At 29.8% G+C, this 26688-nt stretch overlaps 1 protein-coding gene across 1 annotated transcript in view; it reads right to left on the reverse strand.

Moving 5' to 3' along the window:
• Positions 1–26688, reverse strand: part of LOC142326639 (uncharacterized) — a 111925-nt gene that overhangs the window by 61779 nt on the left and 23458 nt on the right. Inside the window, exon 4 of the mRNA XM_075369233.1 lies at positions 4329–4363. Within this exon, the coding sequence (XP_075225348.1) occupies positions 4329–4363 (35 nt within the window). The remainder of the gene's footprint in view (positions 1–4328; positions 4364–26688) is intronic.

A 26688-nucleotide genomic window follows, 5' to 3' on the forward strand; every position in this document is an offset into this window, starting at 1 on the left:
ATTATACTAGTTTATTTCATATATATATATATATATATATATACTGAAAAATTAAAAAAAAAAGAAATTAATTATGCGTATACATACATATACACGCACAATTTTTTATAAAATTTTTCTCACACAGCTAAAATAAGATAAAATATTTTGAATTAGCAGACGTTTTTTAATGTTACGTAAAACTAAAATGTTAGAGAAAATAAAAAATATATATATAAAATTAATTCTTACTCTATTATTTTATAAAAATTACATACAGAAGTTTTTTTTTTGTGAAAATATATATGCACAATCAAGTTATTCAACGCATTAATATATTATAGTTAACATTTTTAACGTAAGACTTTTTCAAACTATTTCAGAACAAGGAAAAGTCATCCGTTTATATTTTTAAAATGCATTTTCCAAGTTTTACATTTTACAAACTATACCGATTTTCTTGTTATTTTTTTATAAAGTTCCTCTACTACTGCTGTTGTAAGTTTTTCCAGATAACTTAACTTGGAAGATTTTTTTTAACACATTAAATGTTGTATATAGATGAAATGAAGATTTTTAAAATATTTTGTCATCATTATCCCTTATTATTGGATAATTATAGTCAATAACACATATTCTTATGTTTAGATTATCTTTACGGGAAACTTCAAAGAAATTTGACTGGAAAATTTTAAGTGAAAAAATAAAACATATTGCCGTAATTCAGGCTGCCTGTCTTTTCATCGTTTCCTTGCACCCCTTTTCTTATTTTTATCAACATAAAGGTACCTGACGAACAGCTTTTTTCATACGATCAGATTTAATCTTATGTATACTAAGACTTTAAATTAAAAAATTAACTTAAAATAAACTTAAGCACTTTAAAAAGTGGAAAATAGTAATTTTTAAATACGACTTTTGAAATTTGTATCAAATTAAGAGTTTAGTAATCTATTTGCTGGTTGTTGTTTACTTTTAATTTGTTGTTAATTGAAAAAACATAATATATATATATATTTTTTTTTTTTAAACCCCAAAAGTATTAAAAATTGGAGCTTACTACTAAATCAGAGAAATTTTACACTTCACAGAATAGAGTACAATCAAAGCAAGCACTACAAAATCATTTTTTTTGTTACGGCCAACTATGTGCCGCATTTAAGATTTCTTATTCTAGCGTTTTCTCTAATTTTTTGACATCCTAATTTTTGAGTTTCTTACATTACTTTATTTTTAAATTTGATTCATTGAATTACTTTCAAAGGGCAATTTTAGTAATGTATGTTTTAATGTGTATTAAGCATTTGATCGCAAAGAAATATCTTTTCTTGGTTTGAATACTAAAATATATATATATATATATTTAATTAATTATTTATATATATATATATAAAAACTGGAACACAAAATATTCAGATCACAAATAAATCACTTTGTAGATGATGAAAGTAAATACTAATACGCAGGTAAAATATTTAGGTTACAAACATTTTATTTTCATAAATCTTCAGGTAAATCAACCATTGTAAGACTTTTTGCAATATTAGTAGTTATACTTGATGTAGCTTCACATTTGAAGCGAAACATGGTATCATTTGTTAGTGTTTTTTTTATTATATATAATAATTGTAATATTGTAAAAAAAATTATAATGGTTGGTTTACCTGAAGACTTATGAAAATACATTGTTTGTGATCTACGTATTTATCTGGGTACTTGTATTTATTTTCATTATCTATTGTATTTATTTTCATTATCTACAAAGTGATTTATTTGTGATCTGAATATTTTGTGTTTCAGTTTTTATTATAATATCCAACCGAGAAATATTCATTTAATATTATATATATATATATATACACACACGCGCGCGCGCGAGTATATTATGTAAACTACGTCGTTTTCCAAGGATGAACGTGTGTTTATTATTGAGATTTACTGCGCGGATAAATCTTACAAACTAGTGAAAGACGAGTTTCGAATATGTCCCAATTCATCAGTTTCTTATTGAGTCTACAATATCGCGTTTGATTAATAAATTTCTTGAGGCTGGGAGTACACATGATCGGAAAAGCACAGACGATCATCACTGTTAACACTAGAAGTTCTGGAGGATGTGAAAGAAGGTTTGACTTGTTCACCCAGAAAGTTATCTTCACAGGCTGTGTTTTCACTATCTACAGCTTTCAGGATTACTAAAAAATTACAATTGCATGCTTATCGTATCGGTGTCGTTGAAGAACTGAAAGAAGTAGACCGCGGAATAACGTTAACCGTGTTATCGTCGGTTTCGTTCTCTTGTTGATGACAACGATATTGAAATTTTGGATCGTGCTTATTTCAGCGAAGATGCGTGGTTTCACTTGGATGGCTACAATTAACAGCCAAAATTGCCGAATATGGAATGCTGAAAATCATTACGCGTTTCGTGAACGACCATTACACGCACGTAAAATTGGTGTTTATTGAGCGATCTCCCGGCGTCGTATAGTAGGGCATTTATATTTTGACAAGTCTGTAGACGGTGAGGTTTTATTTTTTCCCCTCTCTCCCGAATCGGATTCTGCAGTGAAGAATAACACAATCCGGGGTAGTGTCCTTTTATAAGTCAGCTGTATTTTATATATTTATGTCTGGCTCCAAATCCCAGAGTACAGTTACCAGGCCCGACTATGTCGTTCCTGTTACCCCACCCTAGGACCCGGGATTCGGTCTTTATGCCTTGTTTGCCTCAAACAAGAGCACCCAAAGGAGCATTCTCGCCGGGACTACAGTCTTTTCTACAAGGGAACGAGAGAGTCCCCGTACCACATCACTGAAACCCATCTGTGCACAAACGAATAGCAGCTCAGCAGGGAGCTGTCCCTCATCCCCTTGTTGCCCTAGCAGCCCTATCCTTCTGTTGAAGGACCCGTGTGATAAAATCAGATACAGCACGGAATTATACCTCATTCACCAACATACGGCCCACGATACCCTCCACCGTAAGTGACTCAGTAATCAACTCACATTGCAAGCGCTCCCTGTTCCAGGTCGGACAGGCTAACAGACATGCTCCGGAGTGTCGAGCTCCTCGCAGGATAAGCAAAAGGGGTCATCAGCCCGCTGTCGTGCATTCAAATATACCCGAAACACGCCGTGGCCAGACAGGAACTGGGTAAACCAATAGGAGATCTCGCCAAACCTACGGCTGACCCATGGTTTTACCTGCGGAATCAGGCGGTAAGCCTACCGCCCGGTGAAGGAACGAGCCTACCAAGCTTGGAACATCCGGTCTTGCATCTCAGCCTTACCAGCCGCTTGGAGAAGCCCAATCCGCATGGCGGCAAGCTGCTGAAATGGAAGGACTCCCGCAATAAGCAGCATCGAATCAATGGAGAAAGAAGAGTACGCAGATACTATGCGAGGAGCTATCTTCTTCTGTACGCCATCAAGCATGCGTCTATTCCTATCGCTCCTCAGTGCCGGCGACCAGACCTCAACACCATATAATAGTAACGAGTTGATCTCATTACCATAAAGCACCCGCTTGGAGGCCCGAGGGCCGGCCAAATTTCCTAACAACCTACTCAAGGCAGTCACCATCGTTTCAGCCTTCTCTGATACCTCCCGGACATTCAGGATGAAGGAGCGACAATGATCTAGCCACACACCTAAATATTTCGCAGCTTCCCCCTGAAGTATAAGAGTGTCACCGGATGGTGAGGTTTATCGCAACTTAATCAGACAGCTTATTGCCGTGTTAGATTTACACGAACGAGAATGTTGGTTCCAGCAGGATAACGGAACGTGTCATACTGCTAATGAAACGCTGGATATGTTACGAGAATTTTTTGGCTATCGTTTAATATCAAAAGGGTTATAGCCTCCAAGACCCCCAGATCTTACACCAGCAGACTTTTTCCTTTGGGAGAATTTAATAAGTGTAGTTTTCAAAACCAATTCTCATATATTTGACGAATTAAAGGCTAACATTGAAAGTGATATTTCAAACATTATTGAGCAAACATTAAGAAAAGTGGTTGCAAATGTTATGAAACGTGTACGAACCTGCATGGGGGTCACAGGAAATCATTTTGAACATCTATTATGAAGTTATTAAAGGTAATTTAAACACTGCTGCATAAGTATTTTATTAACATTAATATTTTTGTAATAAATTGAAGTCGTCAAACAAAGGGGTTACGTCCTTTTTGAAATAACCGTTTTATATATATATATATATATATATATATATACACACACACACACACATTAATAAAAGATAAAATATTTGTAACTGCCTTTGTGCTGAAATACTTTAAATAAATATAAGATCTCTTAAAAAAGTAGTTATAAAAAATTCTAACCTTTTGTATGATGTGATCCGGGTTAATCCCAAGTTCTGAAAAAAAAGATAAATAATTTTTTTTAAATAAAAAAAAGTTTTAAATGTAATATATATTATTAAAACTTTATTAACATTAATATATAAAGTTATAATAAGAACTGAAGAAAAAACAACATTAAAAAAATAATGGATAGTAGAATGAATGGTTTGAAAGAGAAATATAACGATTTAAATTCATTTCAGACTATACTCCGTAAATTGTATAGAATGTACTGAGATGAAAATGTCTGAAGTTATTATCAAAACAAAACTTCTCATTTAAGTTTCAAGCACATACATACAAATAAGTATACCTACCTAGCAGAAAACCAAGCTAATGATTATTTTCATAAATTGAAAACGGAATTGTTTTATTCTAATCCAGTATACCGCTAACTTTTTAAACCCCAAATAAAATATTATTTTCAATAAAAACTATATATATTTTTTTTTTAATTTTTAAGCACGTTAATAAATAAACTAACAATATTTATGGATTAAAAAACCATCAAAGAATATTTTATTTAAAAAGTTTGATAAATACAGAATTTGATAACAATTCTGCTGATGTAAAACTCTACAAAGTCTACACCACTAGGTAGTCCTGATATTTTTTAATTATAATGGAATTTATCTGAAATCATTTTTCATACGGAAGCTGATATAATTCAACAAATATTAAAATTTTAATAAATTCTTTTCACTGATTTAATTCCATTCTGAACGTTATCAATCCGAAGATAATGAAGTTTGAACAGGTCGATTATCTATCTAGGGATGAATTCACTTTGTAAAAAAATCTGATATGGGCACTACATGACTTCCATATACGCCTATTAAATTACATATACACGTTTTTTGCTGCTCTTCTTTTAACCATTTGAAAGTGAGATACGATTCTCCAGTTCTTTAATAAACTGGACAGTTACACAATTGCACTGTGGTGTCCATATTAGCATTTTATATTAGTTTGTACATTAATTTTGTTTCACGTCGCTCATGTACGAGTAATTATGTCATGTAAGTGAGAACTTGTAGGATCCGTAACCATGACATATATTTTTTTTAAGTTTTTTTTTTTAAATTTAAATATGCTTTAAAATATTTATTAATAATTTATTAATCTCTGATTGTAAAAATTCTTGAATTAAAATGAAAAGTACATAAAATTTTATTTCACTAATAACTTCTGATTTTTTTTTCATATATTTTTTTATTATTATTATTACTTTATTTTAATTCATTGTAAAAACATTTTCAGAATCAGAAGTTAATAATTATTAATAAATCTATATATTTAAAATAAATTAAAAATATATATATATATATATATATATATATATATGTATATGAAGTCGGATTCGAACTGATGTGCCTTCCCCTTGTAAGATCCAAAAATTTCATTAATAAAAGTTTTATTTGGCTATAACTCTAGAACTAATGAAAATAAGTACCACTTAATATCGTTGAAAAGCTCTCAATGAGGGCTTATTACTGTAGTTAAGAAAACGTCAAAGATTCAAATGTTTTTGGATTTTGAGCTTTTTTGGTAAAGTAATCAAAAGGGGAGGTGCAACTAGATGTTACAACAGTCCTAAATCAAAAATTCCAACAATCTACGGCTAATCGTTTTTGAGTTATGCGAAATACATACGTACGTACGTACAGATCTCACGCCGAAACTAGTCAAAGTGGATTCAGGGATGGTCAAAATGGATATTTCCGTTGAAATCTAAAAAACCGCAATTTTTGGCGATTACAGTAATTCCTTTACTTCGTACAAGAAAGTAATAAAAACCGTGATGACGTAACATGAAGTCACATTCAACCAAATTGGCAGTTTCTAAGAATACGTTTTTCAGTTTAATAAATTTTCAATAATTCTACACTTACAATTCCATAATTTTACATCGAAAAACAATCGATAAATCAATGTTTTTGAAAAAAAAGTAATAAAATTCAATAAATAAGAAAAACATTTTTACGATTATTTTTAGATTAGTGTGATGTCTAATTTGAAAATAACTAATACATGACTAGCGAAACGGGACCGCCAGATTACCTAACATGCCTTTGTATTTCAATCTGTTCTAAAAATATGAATTTAAGAAACAACATAATTTTATTTAAAATTAGTACAATAAATTTTAATAACATGTTATACAATAAAACAGTGATTCTTTTCAACCTTTTATCGCTCCCCGACCACCTACAAGTAAAAAAAAATATATATAACCAATATTTCGCAACCCTTCAATAAAACCTAGTTAAAACTATTTAGCTGCATTGATACCGACAGGTTTCAACATGCATGCATGCATGAAGTGTACAAACATGAGCAATTTACAGGTTCCAACTTGATATGTACGTGCTTCTTGTAATTTGGTCGGCTTGCATAATATTCGCTGTAAGCGTTTGAACACGCTTCTCAGTGGTATAAAAGACGCGTAAGATATTTAAGAACGTCAGTTTAGTTTTGAATGCAGAGTGTACGTCTGGTGTCTACTTATTTTTTTAAAAAGCATAGTTTCATTAAAAATAATAATGAATGAAGTTTCGGTTTTATTTTAGTGTGCAGTCAAACGGTGTAACTGTTTCTTTTTGTTTTGTTTTTTTTTTAATTAGATTTTTATGCAAAATGAGTAAATTTGTGAAAAAACAAAGTGGCCATCTAGATCCAGTGAATTAATTCGTAAACAGACAAAATTGTACAATGCCACTTATCTAAATTATGGTTTTTACCTTAAGAGATGGAGAGCCACAGTGCGTTGCTTGCTTTTAAGTCCTCTCCGATGAAAGCATGAAGCCATCAAAATTAATTCGACATTTGAATACTAAACGTCCGGATCATAAAAGCAAACCCTTGAAAATTTTCGAAAGAAAATTACATACTTTAAGAAATCAACAGGCTTCTATTTGTAAATCAATTCATACTGATAAAGGTACACTTGTAGCAACTTTTCCGCTTTCTACCGACGGAGTATCAAGACGAATCGATGAGATGGCTTTTGATGTTTGCGATCAGATAATTTAGCAAGTGAGTTCAACTGAATTTTTTATTATTCAATTTGATGAAACAACAGATATGGCAAATATTTCTCGGTTCTTATGTTTTGTGAGATATGAATGCGATAGGGACAGATCGATCAAAGAAAACATGTTGTTTTGCCAATCAATACCTGGTGATGTAACAGGACAATGTCTACTTGATGTTTTTTATGAAGCTACTGAAAACTGTAACATATATTGGATAAAACGTATTACAGTATGTAGTGATAGTGCAAAGGCGACAACAAAAAAGACAACAGTGGATTTCTGAAAAAATTAAAGATCGTCTTTTACCAAGGATGGAATAGACGCACTGTTTCTTTCACAGACATGCTCTTGCCATACAAAGTATGCCGGAAAACTCCAAACAAAGCTCAAGCTGTAAAAATGGTTAATTTTATTAAATGCCTACCACCTGCGGAAGAGGCTGCAGATGCTCGCGATGGAAGCATGGCAGCTGGAATGGAACATCCGACTAAGGGAAGGTCCCTGTACAAGTTTATACGGGATCTGGGGGATGGTATACTTCGAGTTCGTTTTTAAGGGCAACGGGTGCCCAGGTGCTCACCAACACCAACAGGTCCTCATGTTAATTTGAACCAATATCTGTTTCGGTTCCGCCTGGCAGCTGATGAGCTGTGCGTCTGTGGAGAGGTCCAGTCAAATGAACACCTGATGTTTGACTGCCCTGCTCTTGGTGGGAGGGGGGCAGAGACCGGGCCACCCTGGAACATAGAGGTCAAGGAGAAAATTGGACACTCACAAGTCAATCAGATCGTGTGAGAGTTCCTTGATACGGTTGCTATGTTCAACCGACTTCAGTACGTTACTTAAGGGAAAGACTCCTAATCATTGCTGTGGGAAGCTAACCTTGAGATATATGGCTGACCACCAGCCAATTAGGGCTCCAAGCGCTTTAATATGGTGGATAGGTACTTGCTGGCATTCGGCTTCCTAGGCCTGGCAGTGAATTGCTGTCTAGACAAAGTAAATTTTAATTTACGGATGTCGTATATATATGTTTAGTAATTGACGGAGTGCGCCTTCCCGTTTTAGTAAATATATGACAAGCGAGAGGTTGGGACAGGTAAGCCGGTGGTGTATGGCACCGCGCTTAGTCCGCTCACACTGTTAGGTAAGCTCTAGAAGCTATTTAGGACCCTGGTCGGTGAAATGTTTCGAGTCTCAGTAGCCGTTTGTGGCACGGAAATTCGATCTTATGCCTTAGGGCGACCGAATGGGGTAGTGGCGGGAGAAATGCCAAGCAAACCAAAATGCCTATCATACAGAATAGGCTATTATAGAAATAGGCTAGAATAGGCTATATAAACTACGCGATGAAATGGGCAAAAAGAAGAAATCTATTCTTTTCCACACGTTAGATGGTTATCGCGGAGGAAATTGTTAACCCGGTTATTGGAATTGCAAAATGAATTAATATTATTTTTTTAGAATAAACAAATGCCATTCTCAATGTTTTTACAGCATAATGAGAATAATTTCCTATTGGCTTACATAGCTGATATATTTTTATATTTAAATGACATGAATGTGAATTTACACGGAAGTGATAAATCATTTTATTAATACAGACAAAATTCATACAAAAAATTTAAAAAATGATCAAAAATCATTATCATTAATGATTATCAAAAATCATTTAAAAAATAATTTTTTAAATGATGTTAAAAAATAAAATGAAGATAGAAATTTTTGTAGGTTGATTTGCAGTATTTTTTAAGATTTAAATTAAAACACGCAAGAATAAAAATATTTAAAGTTCATTTTTCTACGTTATTTATACTACTTGCAACTTTTATAAAAAAAAGAATGTCTTGGAATTACGGTAATTTATGGATTAATGAACTCTAATCTTTATTTATTTTCTTCGGCATTCCAATTTCAATGTTCAATAATATAATTAAGATATTATACAAAAGAATTAATGAGTAAGTATAACTAAAAATAATAATGTATTAAAGTTTCTTTAAAAAAAGATTTCGGATGGTCCGTTTCATTACCTCAGCTGTTTTAAAACAAAAATAATATTTCATTAATCGTAAAGATACAATTTTTTTCATTAACTATCTGTTTTTAACAATATTATTAAGGAATCTATACGTAGCTTCATAATTTTAATTAACAACAGATTGGAAAAAAATTGAAGGAAAGAAGAATTTTCATTAAAACTGCTAGGAATCTAACTTTTCTGTTCACAAAAAGTATAATCCCTTCACAGTGATATGCAGCACAGAGGTAGTAGTACCACGCGTAACCTCTGCAGTTTATTATCGATTAGCCGAAGGAAGTTGTTTGTTAATTTTTTTATTATTATGAATATCATTATTAATTCGTTAAACTTACGTAGATAATATATTAAATAAAATATATTTCAACAATAATAACAGTACTTATAGTGAAAAGATCTTTACAACTAAAACTATCACTAAATTTTTTTTTTTTAGAAAAGCAATCAAGCATGTAGTTATACGCAGATCCGCAATTCCCGAAGAAACCTTCATAATTTAGAGGTTTATCTAGATCACTCATAAGCAAAGAAATAAGCAAAAAAAAAAAAAATTAATGAATAGATCCTAAAGGTTTAAACGATATAAAAATACATTAGCAGAATGGAAACCTAAACTTCATTAGGCTATTTTCATAAAAATCTCGGCCTCATAAGTTGATTCTCAATGAAATTCACTTCTAGCATTTCACTTAAACAGAAAATTTAATTGTTTTAATAGATTTTTGTAAAAAGGAACTTGCACATTTACATTGATGAATTTTAGATAAAAAAATATTTAAAGTCTAATCTTTGTAATTAACGATAAAGTATTATAAAATTAAAAAAAGTTTTAAAATGACTTACAAGACTTTTATTTAAACCTTTACTACTGTACTTCTCTAAACTTTACTCTGTGCTAGTTTTCGCTGTAAATTATGCTTCTTTAAACAGTCTTTGTGTATACTGCAGTTGTATAAAGACTGTTTTTCTGTATATATCTTTTTTAAAAGTTCTATATATATTTGATTTGTTTATGTATTTCTCTATTTCTTTAATCTCTACTGTAATATCTACTACATCTGAATCGACGTTTCAGTTATTTACTTTACACATTTACTAATTGTATTTCCTCAATGACGATCTGGTTAACGATTTATATTTGAGGCGGATATTTTCAAACATTAAACAATTCTGAAGATGAACGAGGATTTACCAGAGGAAAACTTACAGGTTATAATCTATTTTAGTGTAATATTTAATATTTAAGGGAAAATAAAATTTCAGCAAATTTACCTGAGCTGGTCAGTGCCAAATCTGTAATGCGTTGTTCCTAGATTAATCTGATGATCTGTATCCTGGATTAAGATACTGCGAGATCATCCAAGAAATTAGGGGTAAATTGAATTCCTAAAGAGGACTGCAATTTTCTCTTAGGCAGTGTTTACTTTTTACATTCCTAAATTAGCCGTGATTGACTTAACCATGTTTATTTGCCTAATTTTCTAGATGGCTCGTAAAATGTATTTTTATAGATTTATTTTTATCGCTTACTATTGTCATTATAGGTTTACATTTTTCCCATTTCACTCTGAATTTCCCCATTTAAAATTTTATTAATCAACCCCCTTTTCACAAAAATTCTAAATATATGTAATTTTTTTTCTAGTTCTTATTGTAAGAACTTAATTATTTTCTTTTGTCTGTTTATTTTATTAACTATAAAAAAGTTTAATAATAATAAAAACAATAACAAAAAAGAACGGCATTTATATTCCTTTAATTCGACAGAAAAAAATCTAATCCCTTTAAAATAAACAGAAATCTTTGAAGTAAAAAACGCATTTTATTAAAATCATTTTCATTTTATGTTTTCTTTAATTAAAAAAAGCAGTAAATACGTTTGGCCTATATCTCATAATAATACTGCTATAAGTAGTCCAACATTTTCGTTTAAACTGCACAATATTCATGGATTTACACAAACCATAGCTGGAAAATTCAAATACAGTACGTCGGCTCTAAATCTTCCTTACTGACGCCCCATATGCGTTTTGCTTTTCCGGACCACCCAGTCCGTTCCAAAACATTACACCTAAGCGTGAATCTAACCCTCTATACTCCATCCTTTTTCCTGTGTAGCCACTTCATATTCGAGTTTTGACTCCTAACCGCATCTGCGTCGATTTGCAGTAGGCTATTTTTTTTCCACTTTCCCTAATATTTATCACCTATTTCTAAAAATTATATTAAACTTTTCAAAACAATGAAAATCTTTACACGTAAAAAAAAAAATGATTATCAAGTAAATAACATATAAAATGAAACTCAGAGTTGATATAGCATAAAACTACTGTAAATATAAATACATCAATGTGCCTTTTATATATAATTGTTTTTAAATAAATTATATATATCCGATAAAACCAATAAAATTATACCGAAATTAAATTTTTATATAATTTTTCTCATTTACATTAATAAACAACCTGGTTGGTCAAGTGATTGGTTAACTCGTCGAAAATCGCTTGAATAATAGATTTTCGAAGTCGAAGGGTCTGAGGTTCAAATTCCTAGTAAAGGTTAGTTACTTTTTTACGAATTTGAATACTAGACAGGGTACCGGTGAACGTAGATGGTTGGAGTTCAATTAATACACGTCTCAGGAATGGTCGGCCTGAGTCTGTACGAGACTACACACTCATTTAGATGTCATCCGTATCATTCTCATATGATTGGGCCGTGGGGGGAATTGCTTAAATTTTTACTAGTTGAAGAGACTGCAAAGTACACATTAGGAATAATAAAAATTTACATTCTTAAATTTTATCATGTCCAGTGATTATTTTAAGATTGTAAATATATTTTTAAAGATTTAGGAGGTCCTTAATTCGATCCGTTAAGAGTATATTTTTTGTGTTCATTTAATCCTTATCTCACAAAATAAAACAAATTACCATGATTTTTTTTCTTTTTTTTGTAGAGGAAGTAACTCTCACTGTCCGTTAATAAATTTTTTGGTTAACTATAAACGATTTTTTTTTTACTAAAAGTTAAATTTTCAATAAAGAAAATTTGAAAAGATTTACTTTTTTGCCCTTGTTACTTATAATTGGGTTTTTATGGCGCTATGATTTATAATCGTATAATCAAAATACTTTCAAGTGAAAATTCAAGATAAATTTTACAATAAAAATACACAAACACACATCTTGCATTTCGAAGAACCTTAGCTCACGTTCGGTATCTTTTTTCATTATTTCCCTACATTATTTTTCTTATTTTTACCAAGAAGGAATAAAAAAATTATATATTTTCCAGCGTTTCCAGCAGAGACGGATTTACAAATGTGCCGCCTATAGGCTGAACGACCGGCCGGCGCTACCACCGCCGTCGGCCCTAATGAAAACCGAATAGAGAGGTAAGAAATTCGGTGAAGCTGATACTCCGTTTTTAGTGGCCGTGGAAAAAAATTTCTACCTTCGAAAATTTGCCGCCGCAGGCTATAGCCTATCTAGAAATCCGCCACTGATTTCCAGAGATTTTATTCAGATTAACAGCAGTCAATTGATCATTTTATTTTTAATTTAATCCAAAAAGAGGGATCCTTTACATTTCTTGCAAAGAATCTTCTTCTTTCCACTATTCGTGGTTTAGTTTTTTTTTTACCTAACCAAATTGTAATCCAAGCTTATAATCTAAGCATATCCAAATTTTAGTTCCAATAAAACTAAAAAAAAAAAACTGCTATAAAATAAATATTAAACATTCTGAAGTTGGCTCAAATTAAAGAATAGTAAGTTTGTTTAGATATGGCTCCGAATTCTCAAAGTAAAAATGCAAATGAAAGTTAAAAATGTATTATTTTTAAAAAAACCGGTTTTATCGATTTATAATATTTTTTTTTAAATTTTAATATTATAAGATAATAAAATACTTTTCTAATTTAAAACAGTCTTTAATGATTAAGAATTATTATTCAGTTTTATTCCGTTATCCAGTTTTTGATCCATTGCAGAGTCACCGTGGTTTGCACGGAACGAAAATATTTCCCGACTTCCTAGAATTATATTATATTCGCGAAAAGGTCAAACGGTTCGGTTCAAATTATAGATAACAATTAGATAATGATGTAAACTTTCTAACAACCTGTTAGAAAGTTAACAACCTCCTAGAACAACAAGGATGTCCGGTGATTAAAACGCCTATATGTGCTGGATTTGGGGGAATCTGAATGATTTTTAAATATCTGGTTTAATATCAGATATGTGATGAAAATCTCCTCATCAAGGCACAGAAATGCCTTGATGAGGAGCTTAGCCTTTTTCCATAAATCTCCATGAGCTTGTTGTGTTACTATTTCTTTGCCTTTGTTTAATGATACCATACATTTAAAAAAAATTTTTTATTATCCTTTTGTAAACTCAAAGTACCTATGTGATCTTATTCAGAGCAAGTGAAGATATATATGTATGTACTTATTTACATCTTTATGTACGTTTTATTGAAGGTGTTCGTTGGTTACCCCTCATTATGTCTTTTTGTAATACGATTTACTTGTGTTTCCTTATTCGGAACCGATTCTAAATAAACAAATTGTGAAGGCAAAAAAAGTTTTATAACATTATTATTTTTTTTTTTAATTTCATCAAGTTAGCAGTATTTCTCAATAATTTAAAAATATTTCGGCACCGATTAGATGATAAATTTAGACATAAAGCAATTATACATTAAAATCAAATCAAAATTTAGACGCTCAGTCGTATCCGGTCCTTGGCGATTCCATAGGTGTTGATGTCTTTGTCATTGGAATTTTTCTGGCAGGTTTTACTGGTGGTTTGTCATTGCCTTTTCGATGTGATTAATTGAAACCTAATCACCAGAGAACACCGGTATCCACAGTCTAGTATTAAAATTCCTACAAAAGTAACTCTTATTACAAGGACTCGAACCTTAGAACTCTCAACTTCGAAAATCAGCTGATTTCGTGATGAGTTTAACCACTAAATTAACCAGGCGGGTTAATTATATACTAAATAATATTACAAAAACATTTAAAAACCGCATGAGTTTAATTAGTAGGTTAATTTGGATTTCAAAGGATTTTTTACACCCGCACTCCTAAGTTTTCACCCTTAATTTACCCTCGTACATGGAGATGTTTGCAAAAGTAATGGTGGCATATTGCATTGTACCGACTTTAGTAACTGTGCAAAATTTCATCTAACGGCAATATCAGGAAGTATGTTAAATTAAGGATGCAAGATTTGAGGACAAAAATGAAAAAAAATTACAGAAAAAACTTGGAAAAAAAACATTGCGAGTTAAAATAAAGCAGTAATAAAACTCAATTTATTTATTTTTAAACGTAAAAGAATGCATTATGAAATATTTATTCTATATTGATCACTTTTATTATTTCAATATTATGACTAACTGGAACTTTTAATTATAAAATAATGCGTGATGCAAAGATCTTTTAAAATAACTTCAAAAAAGAGAGACTTCAAAAAATAAAGGAAGTCAGGACGAAACGTGGCGACGTATAGGGACAGGCAGGCAGCCTCCTTGCCTAGGAACCTTGGCTCGTTCGCACGCACAAGCGGGGAAGTCGGGGTGTTTCCGATGATGGCACGGTGTTTCCCTGATGGTATGATAGGGAGCGTTGAGGGGAAGGCATGCGAAATGCATGCCTGGAACCTAGAAGGTTCGGGCCGGGAAGGGCAGGAGGCGCATCTCAACCCACCGGGTTGGTCTAGTGGTTAATGCGTCTTCCCAAATCAGCTGATTTAAAGTCGAGAGTTACAGCGTTCAAGTCCTAGTAAAGCCAGTTATTTTTACACGGATTTGAATACTAGATCGTGGATATACCGCTGTTCTTTTTGGTGGTTGGGTTTCAATTAACCACACGTCTCAGGAATGGTCTAACTGAGAATGTACAAGACTACACTTAATTTACAGTCATACATATCATCTTCTGAAGAATTATCTAAACGGTAGTTACCAGAGGCTAAACAGGAAAAAGAAAAAAGAAGGAGGCGCATCTCGGCTATCCAGAAGCGGAAGTCGGGTTGTTCCTATGATCCAGGGGAGATCCTAACGGGGTCTCTGGGGGGGGGGGGGCAATCTGCTGCCACGACACTCCGGAGCGATCGAGGTAATGCTTTAAGGCTGTACCGGTCACTCTGGGAGTGTTTAAAAAAAAAACTTTAAATTGTGCTGAAAATAAAATCATTTATTTTTATTTTAAACACAAACGTCACTCATAATTAAGATTAATTATTTTATATTTATTTTTTAAATTCAGTGTACTGTCAGGGAATTATAATACATAAAAAACATAACATTCAAACACATTATAATCTTTCAGGCACAATAAGACAAAGATAACTGCAAAAGATAGTAGTAAACTAACAAAATAAGAAAAGTAATATTTAAATTAATTTCTATGTATTTTATAATTACAATTTATTATTCTTTAACTTTAGTACTAATAGATAATAGATTAGTAAACGCCTTAAGCAGTAACTGCCGATTCAAGCTGTTTCTTTCAAAACGGCAGAGTACTTTTAATGGTGAAAGTTGAAGCTTAACAACAAAAAGGCTTAAACATCAGTTCTAAAATTGCTTGCGACACTTCTAAGGATAATGCAATTTAGTAACTTTCCTATTTAGTACAAAACTTTGACCGGCCTGTAATAAATACTTAAATATATTTCAGTACAGGTTTGAAAATGCTATCCGGCTTTTTTCTTTATTCCTAGTCTTCCTCTCTTTCTACTTGTATTTTAAAGTTTCAGAGTATATTATCAAGCACGATAGTCTTTAATAAATAAGTTGACAAGTCTTACTACTTAACTTCGATACTTTTAACTTTGCTTCCTTCCCTTTATTTTATCGAGAATTCTATGTGCACTACGTTTGCTTAATAAAACCAACAAATATACAACACACTACTTACAAGATTATCATAGTCTGTCGGCAATTACAATTACTGTATAAAAGTATTAAGTTTACACTGAGAAACCGTGTCTTATTTTACCTGAATAAAACTTAAGATTAATGAAATATATTTACGGTAGAAAGCGATATAAATGCTTTATGTAAACTGTAATCAAAGAATAGTAACAAAAATGTTTTTACAAAAAAAAAGAATAATTTATATGAAATAAATATTACACGAGAGACATATTTCATAAATAATGTAATCTTTTTTAAGAAATAATTACATTTCATCTTTTATTCAATTGTCAGGTGCGCCAGGTAACCACTGCAGAAATTTTTTCGAGGGAGAAAAAATGCTGGTTACGGTCCTTTACTTGCAAAATAAATCCATGTCTACTGGACTTATACCTGGATTATACAGTGTGTGAAGGTATTTTTTCCCCCGAGACCACTAGGATGGTCTCTGAGGGCAGTTACGCATTGCGCATCCTCAGTGGTTGCTTGGCCTCTAACCTCCCGGGATCCCACAGGATCCGGCGATGTCGTGACCTGCGGGCATCGCTCACCCAGTAGGCCGGGACTCAGTTTTTTATTTGTTCCAAGCCTCATACCTGTTCCCCTCTCCAAGAAGGGGATCTAACTGGGTCTCCAGTTTTTTCATTTTTCCCCCGAACTCAAGGGGTCCCCGGTCACTCATCGAAAGCGGCCCACCTCAGCGAACCGCCCTCTCATGAACAGGCCTGCCCTTGTATTTCCCTATCTCCAATATCAGTCCCCATTCCACTCCCTAGCGTCTCTCTTTGATTTGTAATATTCTGGTTACCATAGAGGCTACGTTATCCCATTCATGTTTTCCTTTTATCACGTACTGCAGCGTGTTTTCCAGATGCAATTGATTTATCCCAAATGAGTGTCTAATCTCGTCCCATCTATTGTATCTGTATATCGAGTGCTCTATCGAATGCGTGGTTACCACTTTTCAAACTTGCTCAACAAATTTATCACAACCACGAACTAAGCGTAGGCTTGCATTTTCATGCAAAATCTGAACAAATCAGGTAAATTTTTGTGCATTTTTTTAATAGAAAGTCATGATAATATGCTGCCCTAACAATTACTTTTTCTAAATATAAATTTATCTATCATGATGATTCCTCGGTGAACATAATAAAAATAAAAAAATAAATAATAATTTACTTAACTTTTGATTGCGCTTGTCAAAATTTAATAAGTCATAGGGAAAACGGGCTCCTAAACTCCTTTGTTTGCAATTTAACTCCGTCTGAAAGTCTTTAATTCACGTTTTATCAATACCGACAATTCAAACCAGGAATAACTGAACTTGGAACAAAAAAAAAATCCTTGTTAAAATGATGTAGCATCCATGAAATTTCGATTCTGTTCACAAGTTAAGCAGTGAGAGACCTATCGAGCCCAAATTTATTTTCCAGAAATATCGAGGAAGTTTTTCAAAATAAAAAATAATAGAGTTTCTGTAATTCTTATGGCTTCTGGTGTTACCTCCCACATCACTCGGCAATCTTCATGAAAATTATACACGTTTCGCACTTCATCTGTTTCAATCACATTTATCTGTTGATGTTTTCATCCTTCTTGATCTTCAGACACCATTTATGCTTACGCGTTCCTCACGAAAATGAGTAACCACACGCAAAACCGAAGAACGGTCAATTGTCTGCATACCTTAGTTTTACGCAAAGCATCACAAATTTCTGTTTACCACATGATGTTTCAATATTGATGTAAGGTCTGTGATCATTAACAGTTAAATTACCCAAGACGTCATATTCTTAAGGCATGATGACAGTATCATCAATTAAAAACTGGAACTACGTAGGAAATAATACTATACTCGTAAACCAAGTAATCAACAGTAGTTGATATTACTTTTCACTCCGATTATATAATCAACACTCCAGTGTTGCCGAATTGTGCATTATTTATGAAATGCTCCTTGTTTTTTTCCCTCTTTAGCCTCCGGGAATCACCATCAGGTATTACTTAGAGGAAGATATGTATGAGTGTAAGTGAAGTGTAGTCTTCTAGTCTCAACTCAGGTCGACCATTTCTGAGATGTGTGGTTAATTGAAACCCAACCACCAAAGAAGACCGGTATCCACGATCTAGTATTCAAATCCTTATAAAAGTAACTAACTGCCTTTACTAGGATTTTAACGTTGGAACTCTGGACTTCGAAATCAGCTGATTTGCGAAGACGCGTCCACCACTAGACCAACCGGGTGGGTTAAATGCTCCTTCTATAAAACTTAAGGATTACCAATAGATCTACAAAAATAATAAGCTAATAATTATTGAAATAAATTAACGAAGACAGTGTTGAATACTGTCTTTGTTTCTGAGCAGACAGTTCCTTCCTGGAGCTGTGCGTGTTTTGTTTTTTGTTTAAAAAGATAAATTCTAGATCTAGATGTGTAAGTAAACTGTTAAACAATAATAGTTAAAAATAATTAGTAAAACTGTTTATATATAAGAAAATAATAATAATTAAACAAAAAAAAAACTCACAAACAATTATTTTATTTAGTTATATTAACACAAGTAAAATATTACCTGTGTTAACTAAATAAAAGTTGAAAGCTATGTTCTGAGCTGTTAAAAAAGCACTGAAAGGTTATCTTCCATTTACCTGTTAAATTTGAAATTGGATTGTTCAGGTGGAGAAATACTGTAAAATATTTATTAGCTAATCTTTGCCTACACCTTCAGCTGCTTACAACAAAGTTATAAAACTCTTTATTTCTCATGTTTCCTTCTTTTTTCTTACACAGGTAAAACTTTTATCACAGTTAAATATTTTTGTATTATTTTTTCTTTTTTTTGTATTTATAAGTAGTTTTTCGAATTTCTTCATAAGTATGATAATAATTGTTAAAATTACAATATACATCTAGTTCCACACTTTCACATCTTGTAAACTATTCTTGAGCTTTGGAACATAAACTATGTTCCAATAATCAAAAAATAAAAATAAATTAAATATATTATAATTTAGGGAAATATTTTTAAAGATATATATATATTTTTTTAGGTCATGGGAACCACTGGAACATCTATACTATGAGCAAATAAGTTACAAAACACAACAAACCAAAAAAAAATTGATTGATAAATGTTACATTAACTGGTTTAAAAATAACTGATTTTATTAATGTTTAAATTACTTTCCTTTTTTATAAATAAATACACAACATTAACTAAAAAGGCTAAAGTGTTATGACCTAAGAAACTAAAGGATTAGTGAAAAAAAAAATATGAAACTATTTTTCATATTTTATAAAATAAATTCATACAGATATAAATATGAAACTTTAATAATCATTTATTATTTATTTGCTTTTATTAGCATGATTTTACAATTGTCATTAGGAATTTGTTAAGTACTAATTTTCTTGCCTAATCTCATAGAGATTTGCCAGATATCATTCTCATAATTAGCCCCTAAATATATAATTCTTTTTCTACCTACATTAAAAATGCTAAAGAAGTGCCTACATGTAGTAAACTAGTTTATTCTTTGCCATTCACAATAAGAAACATTGTCAATTAATTCTGATTGATCACAGGCAAAATTATTATTAGATAATAACAAGACTAATGAACTTAATACTTTCTTTTATTTCTACTATTTACTTTATGGTAATGTTGGTTAAGCTAAGCCAAAGCAATATTAAACTATTTAATGTAAGTTAAGTAGAAATTAAGTTTAAAATTACAGTAATTCCTCCCCTTCAGTACAATTTATTATAGTCTAATTTCATAGATATTTGTAACTTACAGTATACTACATTATTTGTTTGTGTCAATTTCTATATATTTTTAATACGTGTAAAATAAGTTAATGTTATTATTTTCTTTGTTATTTTATTCAAATATATTTATATTTGTTCCGAATTTTGTAGCAATATTTTGATTTTGATATTGATTTAACAATTCTTTTTTGAAAAAACAAATGAAAAAATTTTTACTTGATAAAATATTTTATTTAAATAATGAATTTCTTTTCATATACAATTTTTGTGGGAGCTGTAATAATTGAATTATTTATATATTGATGGATTGATGCTAAATGTATGTTTTATGTCTACACCTTCTAAGTTAGTTTTTAAGTTTCTTCGATCGACATAATAAAACAGAAAAAGAAAAGTCATTAGATTTTCTTTAAGAATAGTCAAAGTTATTTCTGAGAAGTTTTGCAATATGTGTTTTTTTTAACAATTTTCTACAAGGATACAATACCACAATAATAATGTTAACTAAGTAATATAGTTTAATAAGATAATATAGATCCTACAATAGAACTTAATTAATAAGAGTTTAATACAAAACAAATAACTGCTAGTATTAAAGCACAATTATCAGAACCAGAAATAAATGTTCAATTACTTGGAACCAATCACTTTACTTCAGTAAAAATTTTTCATTTCATATGAATAATACAATCTTTGACAACTGTATCACCGGTACCTTTGCAATCAATTTCAATCTTTAAATATAAAGATGAAACTGAACTCAGCAATAAACATTAAACATAGTTCTGATAATTGGATTTAATCCACCTTCTTTATTCAAAATGTTGCTCTTTTGAACATTCCAGGTATTTTACAACAATCTAATTATAAGGAAATAGTTTCATCTTTCTGGCCCTGGATATAATGATGAAACTCATACCGTATAATGTGATAGTTGCAGAACATCTGGAAAATCTCTAAGAAAAGCTTTTTAAAAAATAGTATAAAACCAACTATAAATCTCATTAAAATTATTTTTAACATACCAATTCCTATACATAACTGATATTAAATAATGTTAAATGTAATTTCTTTTGGAAGAAGATCACTGAATGTTGATGTCTAACAATCATAATGATTATAAAGATCAATAGCACAAAAAAAAAAAAAAATTAATCCATTATTGGTTAAGAATTTGTTGGTGCCAAAGCATGTGGTATTAATATCAGTCTTTCTCTAAGCATTCAACCGATGGTGATGACAATTATTATGGATGCTAAAATAGAACAATAAGCATCTGTCCCAAATAGTGAATATTCCAGCCAAATAGTGAAAATTAGCTGGCAGAGAATAATTTTAAAAAAAAATTAATTATGGAGATTTTTTTTAATTTGTTGAATAATTCACCACAGGAAGCCCAAAAGCTTATGTATTGATATAAAAATATTATTTTATTTGAAACTTTTAATGTGTTAAAAACATCAAGCTTGAGCAACATCTGAGCCCACAACCTTCTGGATGAAAGCCAGGGTTGCAACCATACAGTCACACAGTTTACTTCAGTAATAAAAGGAAAAAAGAGTAGAGAGAGAAGGACTGGATCAGATAAAAGAGAGAATATAGTGTAGATAGTAAGAGATATAAGAAGTCTGCATTATTTAGAATAAATAAGTATGACAATCATAAATAAAGAAATAATCTGGATAAATGGCTCGATCATCATAGTATAGACAATTATTGTAGTATAGATTAAAAATCTATACTATTTCTAGCTACAGTTCTGCATTTTATACGAGAAAAAAAATAGTTTTAAAAGTAATAAATAAATATTTAATATAGGTCATAACGTTAACTATATACATCATATAGTTTATTACACATCTATATATCATGACTGTATAACTACAAAACTATATATCATAGTTATATACACAGTAGTTTGGATAGATATGCTATTCCATGATTAACAAAAAGGAGTTGCTTCAGTGAATGTCTAGAATAATCAAGGGGAGTTGTGGACAATATTGAACAAAGTAGCCCTACAAATTTCAAAATTATAAATAAAGAAAAGAAGTGGCTGTAATCTATATTGATTAAAAAAATTATTAATTTATTAAATGAGAATGATAAAACTATGTAAAGACAAAAAATAAATAAAATCATTTTAGAATAAAATAATTTTGAATGTAATTGCTAAATAATTAAGGACGTATTTAAGTAAACAAAATAATCAGCTTATTTCATTGACGTTACTTTAAATTGCATCAATATTGTTTAATACTTCATCAACAGAGTTATATTGTTTCTGTGAAAGTAATTACTTTAAATTAACTTTAGATAAATCTACTAGGTCTTTTAAATCTGAAGAAATTTATTAAAAACATAATATAAGCAAAATAACTTTCCATTTTATGTAACGAAGTATTATGATATTTAATAACAGAAATAATCCTGATTTCTGGTATAACACAAGTTAACATTGTTATTTTTTACTTATATTCATAATTTTTTTTTCGTTTGCGAAGGTTTTCCATACTTGTACATATAAATTCAAGGAAATATCAAAATTTTTAATTTAATAAAAATTGGTCTACATGGACTATATTTAGTGACCAAAAAAGATCTGATAGATAAATTTTTACATTTTGAAAACTCACCGTGACTTCTTGAAATAGTTCGCAATAATAATACTTTTTACGCCTATATTCAGTAAATCTAATTAAAGCAATGTATAAAAAAAAGACAATGCTTATCAAGAGATAGAAAAAAAAATTAAGAGTTCTATCAAACTTCAGAAGAAACTAATAACAAAATAATATTCTGGGAGAAATATGTAAAAAAAACCGTTACCTCTAAAAGAAAAATGAAAAAAGAAAATAAAGATCACTTCTTTTTTTATATTTCAGCAAAAATAAAAATAGGCATTAATTTTTATTTGGAAAAGAAAAAAGTATTCACTTCTGTACATCTAAGACACAATGTCTAGTACATACATTTTTCAATACTTAATGATGATATACAAATTATTCTTCAAATTTTTCAATAAAAATAATATTAAAAAAAATTATTTATAATAGTATAAATTCAGATAATAATATGGTGACTGCAACCCTTACAAACTGATAGTTCCACAACTCAGGAAAAAGCCGTTTTGGAAAACTGAATGATATAAGGGGTAATATAACAAAAATGAAATTACTTAAATAAACACATTTCAGAATTACAAAAGATAAATAGTGCTAGTCACAGTTTCACTGCATATTATTGTTATTTGTTAGTAGTTAAATATTTAAATAATCTTAAATGGTATTTATAAGTAAATAAAATCATAAAAATATAAAATTTAGGAATTTAAAATATAAAAGTCTAAGTTAGCAGACTCTAAAACCACAACCCACATTATTTTGAAAATACAAGAGTTAAAGAAAAATATATTCTCTATCATCTTTACGGTTATTTTGAAGAGACAATAAAATCATTCTACTATAAACACACAAAAACATAAGTGATTACAGATGAATGTTAAAATTTCTCGTTCAGAGAAACAAAATAACTGCAACAACAGCTGGCTCGGTTTCAAATAAACTACAGTCATAAAAGCTCAAACGGATAACTAAATTTATTTAAACATCAAAATGTATTTCTCTGTGGAAATTGATATATTTAATTTACTAGGTGCACTTTCATCAAATTGACTATCAGACTGAGATGACAATGCTACAATTGAGATTATCTGTAACCTGTCACTACAATCTTAGAATGTCAATTTGATGAAAGTGAATTTACTGATTTAAATATCCATATCAATCCATTGGAGAAGTGTAATTTTATACATTATAACATGAATATTTATCCAAAAATTTGTGCAAATTTTATTAATGGATATAAAATATATTTTATGTTTTGAGGTAAGATATTTTTGTGATTTATTGTTACTATTTGAATGAATTAATTAACTTTTTAAAAAATATTTAATAATAAATAATTATTATTATGTAACAATACACTTAATGTATTTTCTCTAACTGTTATATATTACTTTCTTGCAAAGCTCAATTGTAAAATAAATTTTATGAAATAATGATAATAATTATTCATGAAAGCAAAATTAATATTACATTATGGTTTTTTCTTTAGGTTAAAAAATACATAAAACATTTATATTTAGCTAACTTAATAGAAAAAAATAAAGGACCCAAATTAAAAAAAAAAATCAAGTTAATAATTTTAATCAAAATTAAAGGAAATCCCTCATAAATAATGCTGAAATTATCTTCATGCAACTAACACAATTCTCTAAAAAGAATAAGCTTTGATAACAACTAATATGATTGATAAGGTGCACTAGTATGATCCTAGAAATCATAAATTATGAATGAATTTGGAGAGTGCATCTGGGTTAGAGGAACAAGAACAGGAAGAAACCTACTCTAACTTCAAGCCATATTTGAAGTGAGTAATAAAATTATTATTAAAGATAAATAGCTAATAATATTATTTATTTTAAATAAACATCTATAAAATTGTTTTTATTTTAACAAAAATTTACTCTTTGATTAATAAGATATACAAATATACATAAGTTTATTTACTTTATAAATAAATAAATAAATATATAAAAAATATTTCACATACTTCATTTTTACATATAATTCAAATTCAGTACAATTCCATAATTATTATAGTCTGCAAATAATATATCAATACAAATTTTTTTCTGATTTTAATAATATATTTCTGTTTTGATTAAATATTAAAATGATAAGATATATAGAAGACAGAAACATGTTAAGTTGTAACAAATGTTTAGAAATAATTATTTTTAAAAATGAATGATTTTTAAAAAATGAATATTACAGTAATTAAAGAAAAATAACTTTAGCTAAAGCTAAAGCTTTCTTTTTAAGTATATTACTAAAAAAAAAAAACATAAAATTTAAATAAAACAAACTTTTATAAAAAATAAACCATCACTAAAAAGTAAAAAATATTTTTTCTGATTCTATTTTTACTTTGACTTATAGAGTCGCATCTAATTAAAAAAAAAAAAAACTGCCAGTAACTTAATATCTTAAAATTTAGCTTACACTTCAAAAAGTTAAAAACTTATAAAGAATAATTGAAAAAGTATGATTTAAACTTTTTATACAAATTCCTTTTGAATTCAGTTTTTTATTTACTTTTTTAATAATTTTAATTTATTTTGCATTTTTTAGTTTTATTTTAATTTTAACTTTTGATAGGTCTACAGTGTTAAGCATGAAACAAAACCATTACAATAAATATAAGAATATAAGGAAACCAGTATTTTCACAAAAATAAGAAAAGAGAAGTAGAAAAATGACACAACCATGCTATCAAATATGAGCTAAGGCTCTCTTGGAGTGCATTCACCATAATATACTTTTTGATGTGAATAATTAAATGTTAAAAAAGAAAAACTGAGAATGATATACAGAGATTATTACACAGCATGAACGAGAGGCAATCTGGATTGCAAGAATATATTTTGTTAATACAAACATTTTCATCGTATCTTAATTTTGTATGAAAAAATTTGAACACTGTAATGGTAACTAGTTTTATACTATTACACTACAAAATCCAATATTAAGCAATGACTGTGACAAAAAATTGTAAATACTTTCAAATCAGTTGTATAGATCTCTCTCTCTCTCTCTCTCTCTTTCTTTATCTCTCTATAAAAGATATATATAGTTTCTCTCTCTATAGATATATCTTTCTCTCACTACATATATATAGTAAGTGAGTGAACCAGTAAGAGAAAGTTTTTAAATCAATTACACTACATAGTAATCTTAAACTGAAAGTAGTAAAATAATCTGTCTGATTGAGCGCCTTCAACTTGGGTAAATGTTTTTTAACATTCACAAGATTAGAATGTAAATATGTTATCTATTTAAAAACAGAACTATTTTTTTGTAAATGTTTAGTTTATATTAATAAGTCTTAAGAAAAATTTCATTGTCCTTGAAAAATATAATAAGTGAAAAATGAGAAAGAAAGAACATTATACAAATTACTTACTTTTCTTAAACTAAAAAACTGGTCCAAACTGGTCTTTAGCTTATCTAGGCTAATGGTTCCCAATTTTCAAATGTAGAGGACAGAAGATTTATGATATTTATAAACTACAACTGAGATATTTACATAAAATGAAAATCTTTTCATAAAATTAATAATACTTTTTACAACAGATAAATAAGTAGATAAATATTTTATTCACATCATGTTACACTAACTAAATATTACGTGGGATAGAACATGTAGGACTGGATAAAAAACTTCACGGATAAAAATGTTCCACATTTACCCAGATAGATCAAAGGAAACTGTGGTAATGCCTTAAATAGAGCAGGTTCATATTACACACAATTACAAAATGCAATAAAAGTGTGTTGATATTAGAAGATAAGAATAGTTAATAGAAAATAATATAGCTAATAGTACATAAATTAATAGGTGACATAATTTTAAAAATATGTGATAGTCTAATAAATGAAATCAAAAAGAATAACGTTAGAAGGCATTGATGGATATTATTTGAGTAT

This window comes from Lycorma delicatula, chromosome 6 (assembly GCF_047948215.1).
Source record: "Lycorma delicatula isolate Av1 chromosome 6, ASM4794821v1, whole genome shotgun sequence".
NCBI classification, from domain to species: domain Eukaryota; kingdom Metazoa; phylum Arthropoda; class Insecta; order Hemiptera; family Fulgoridae; genus Lycorma; species Lycorma delicatula.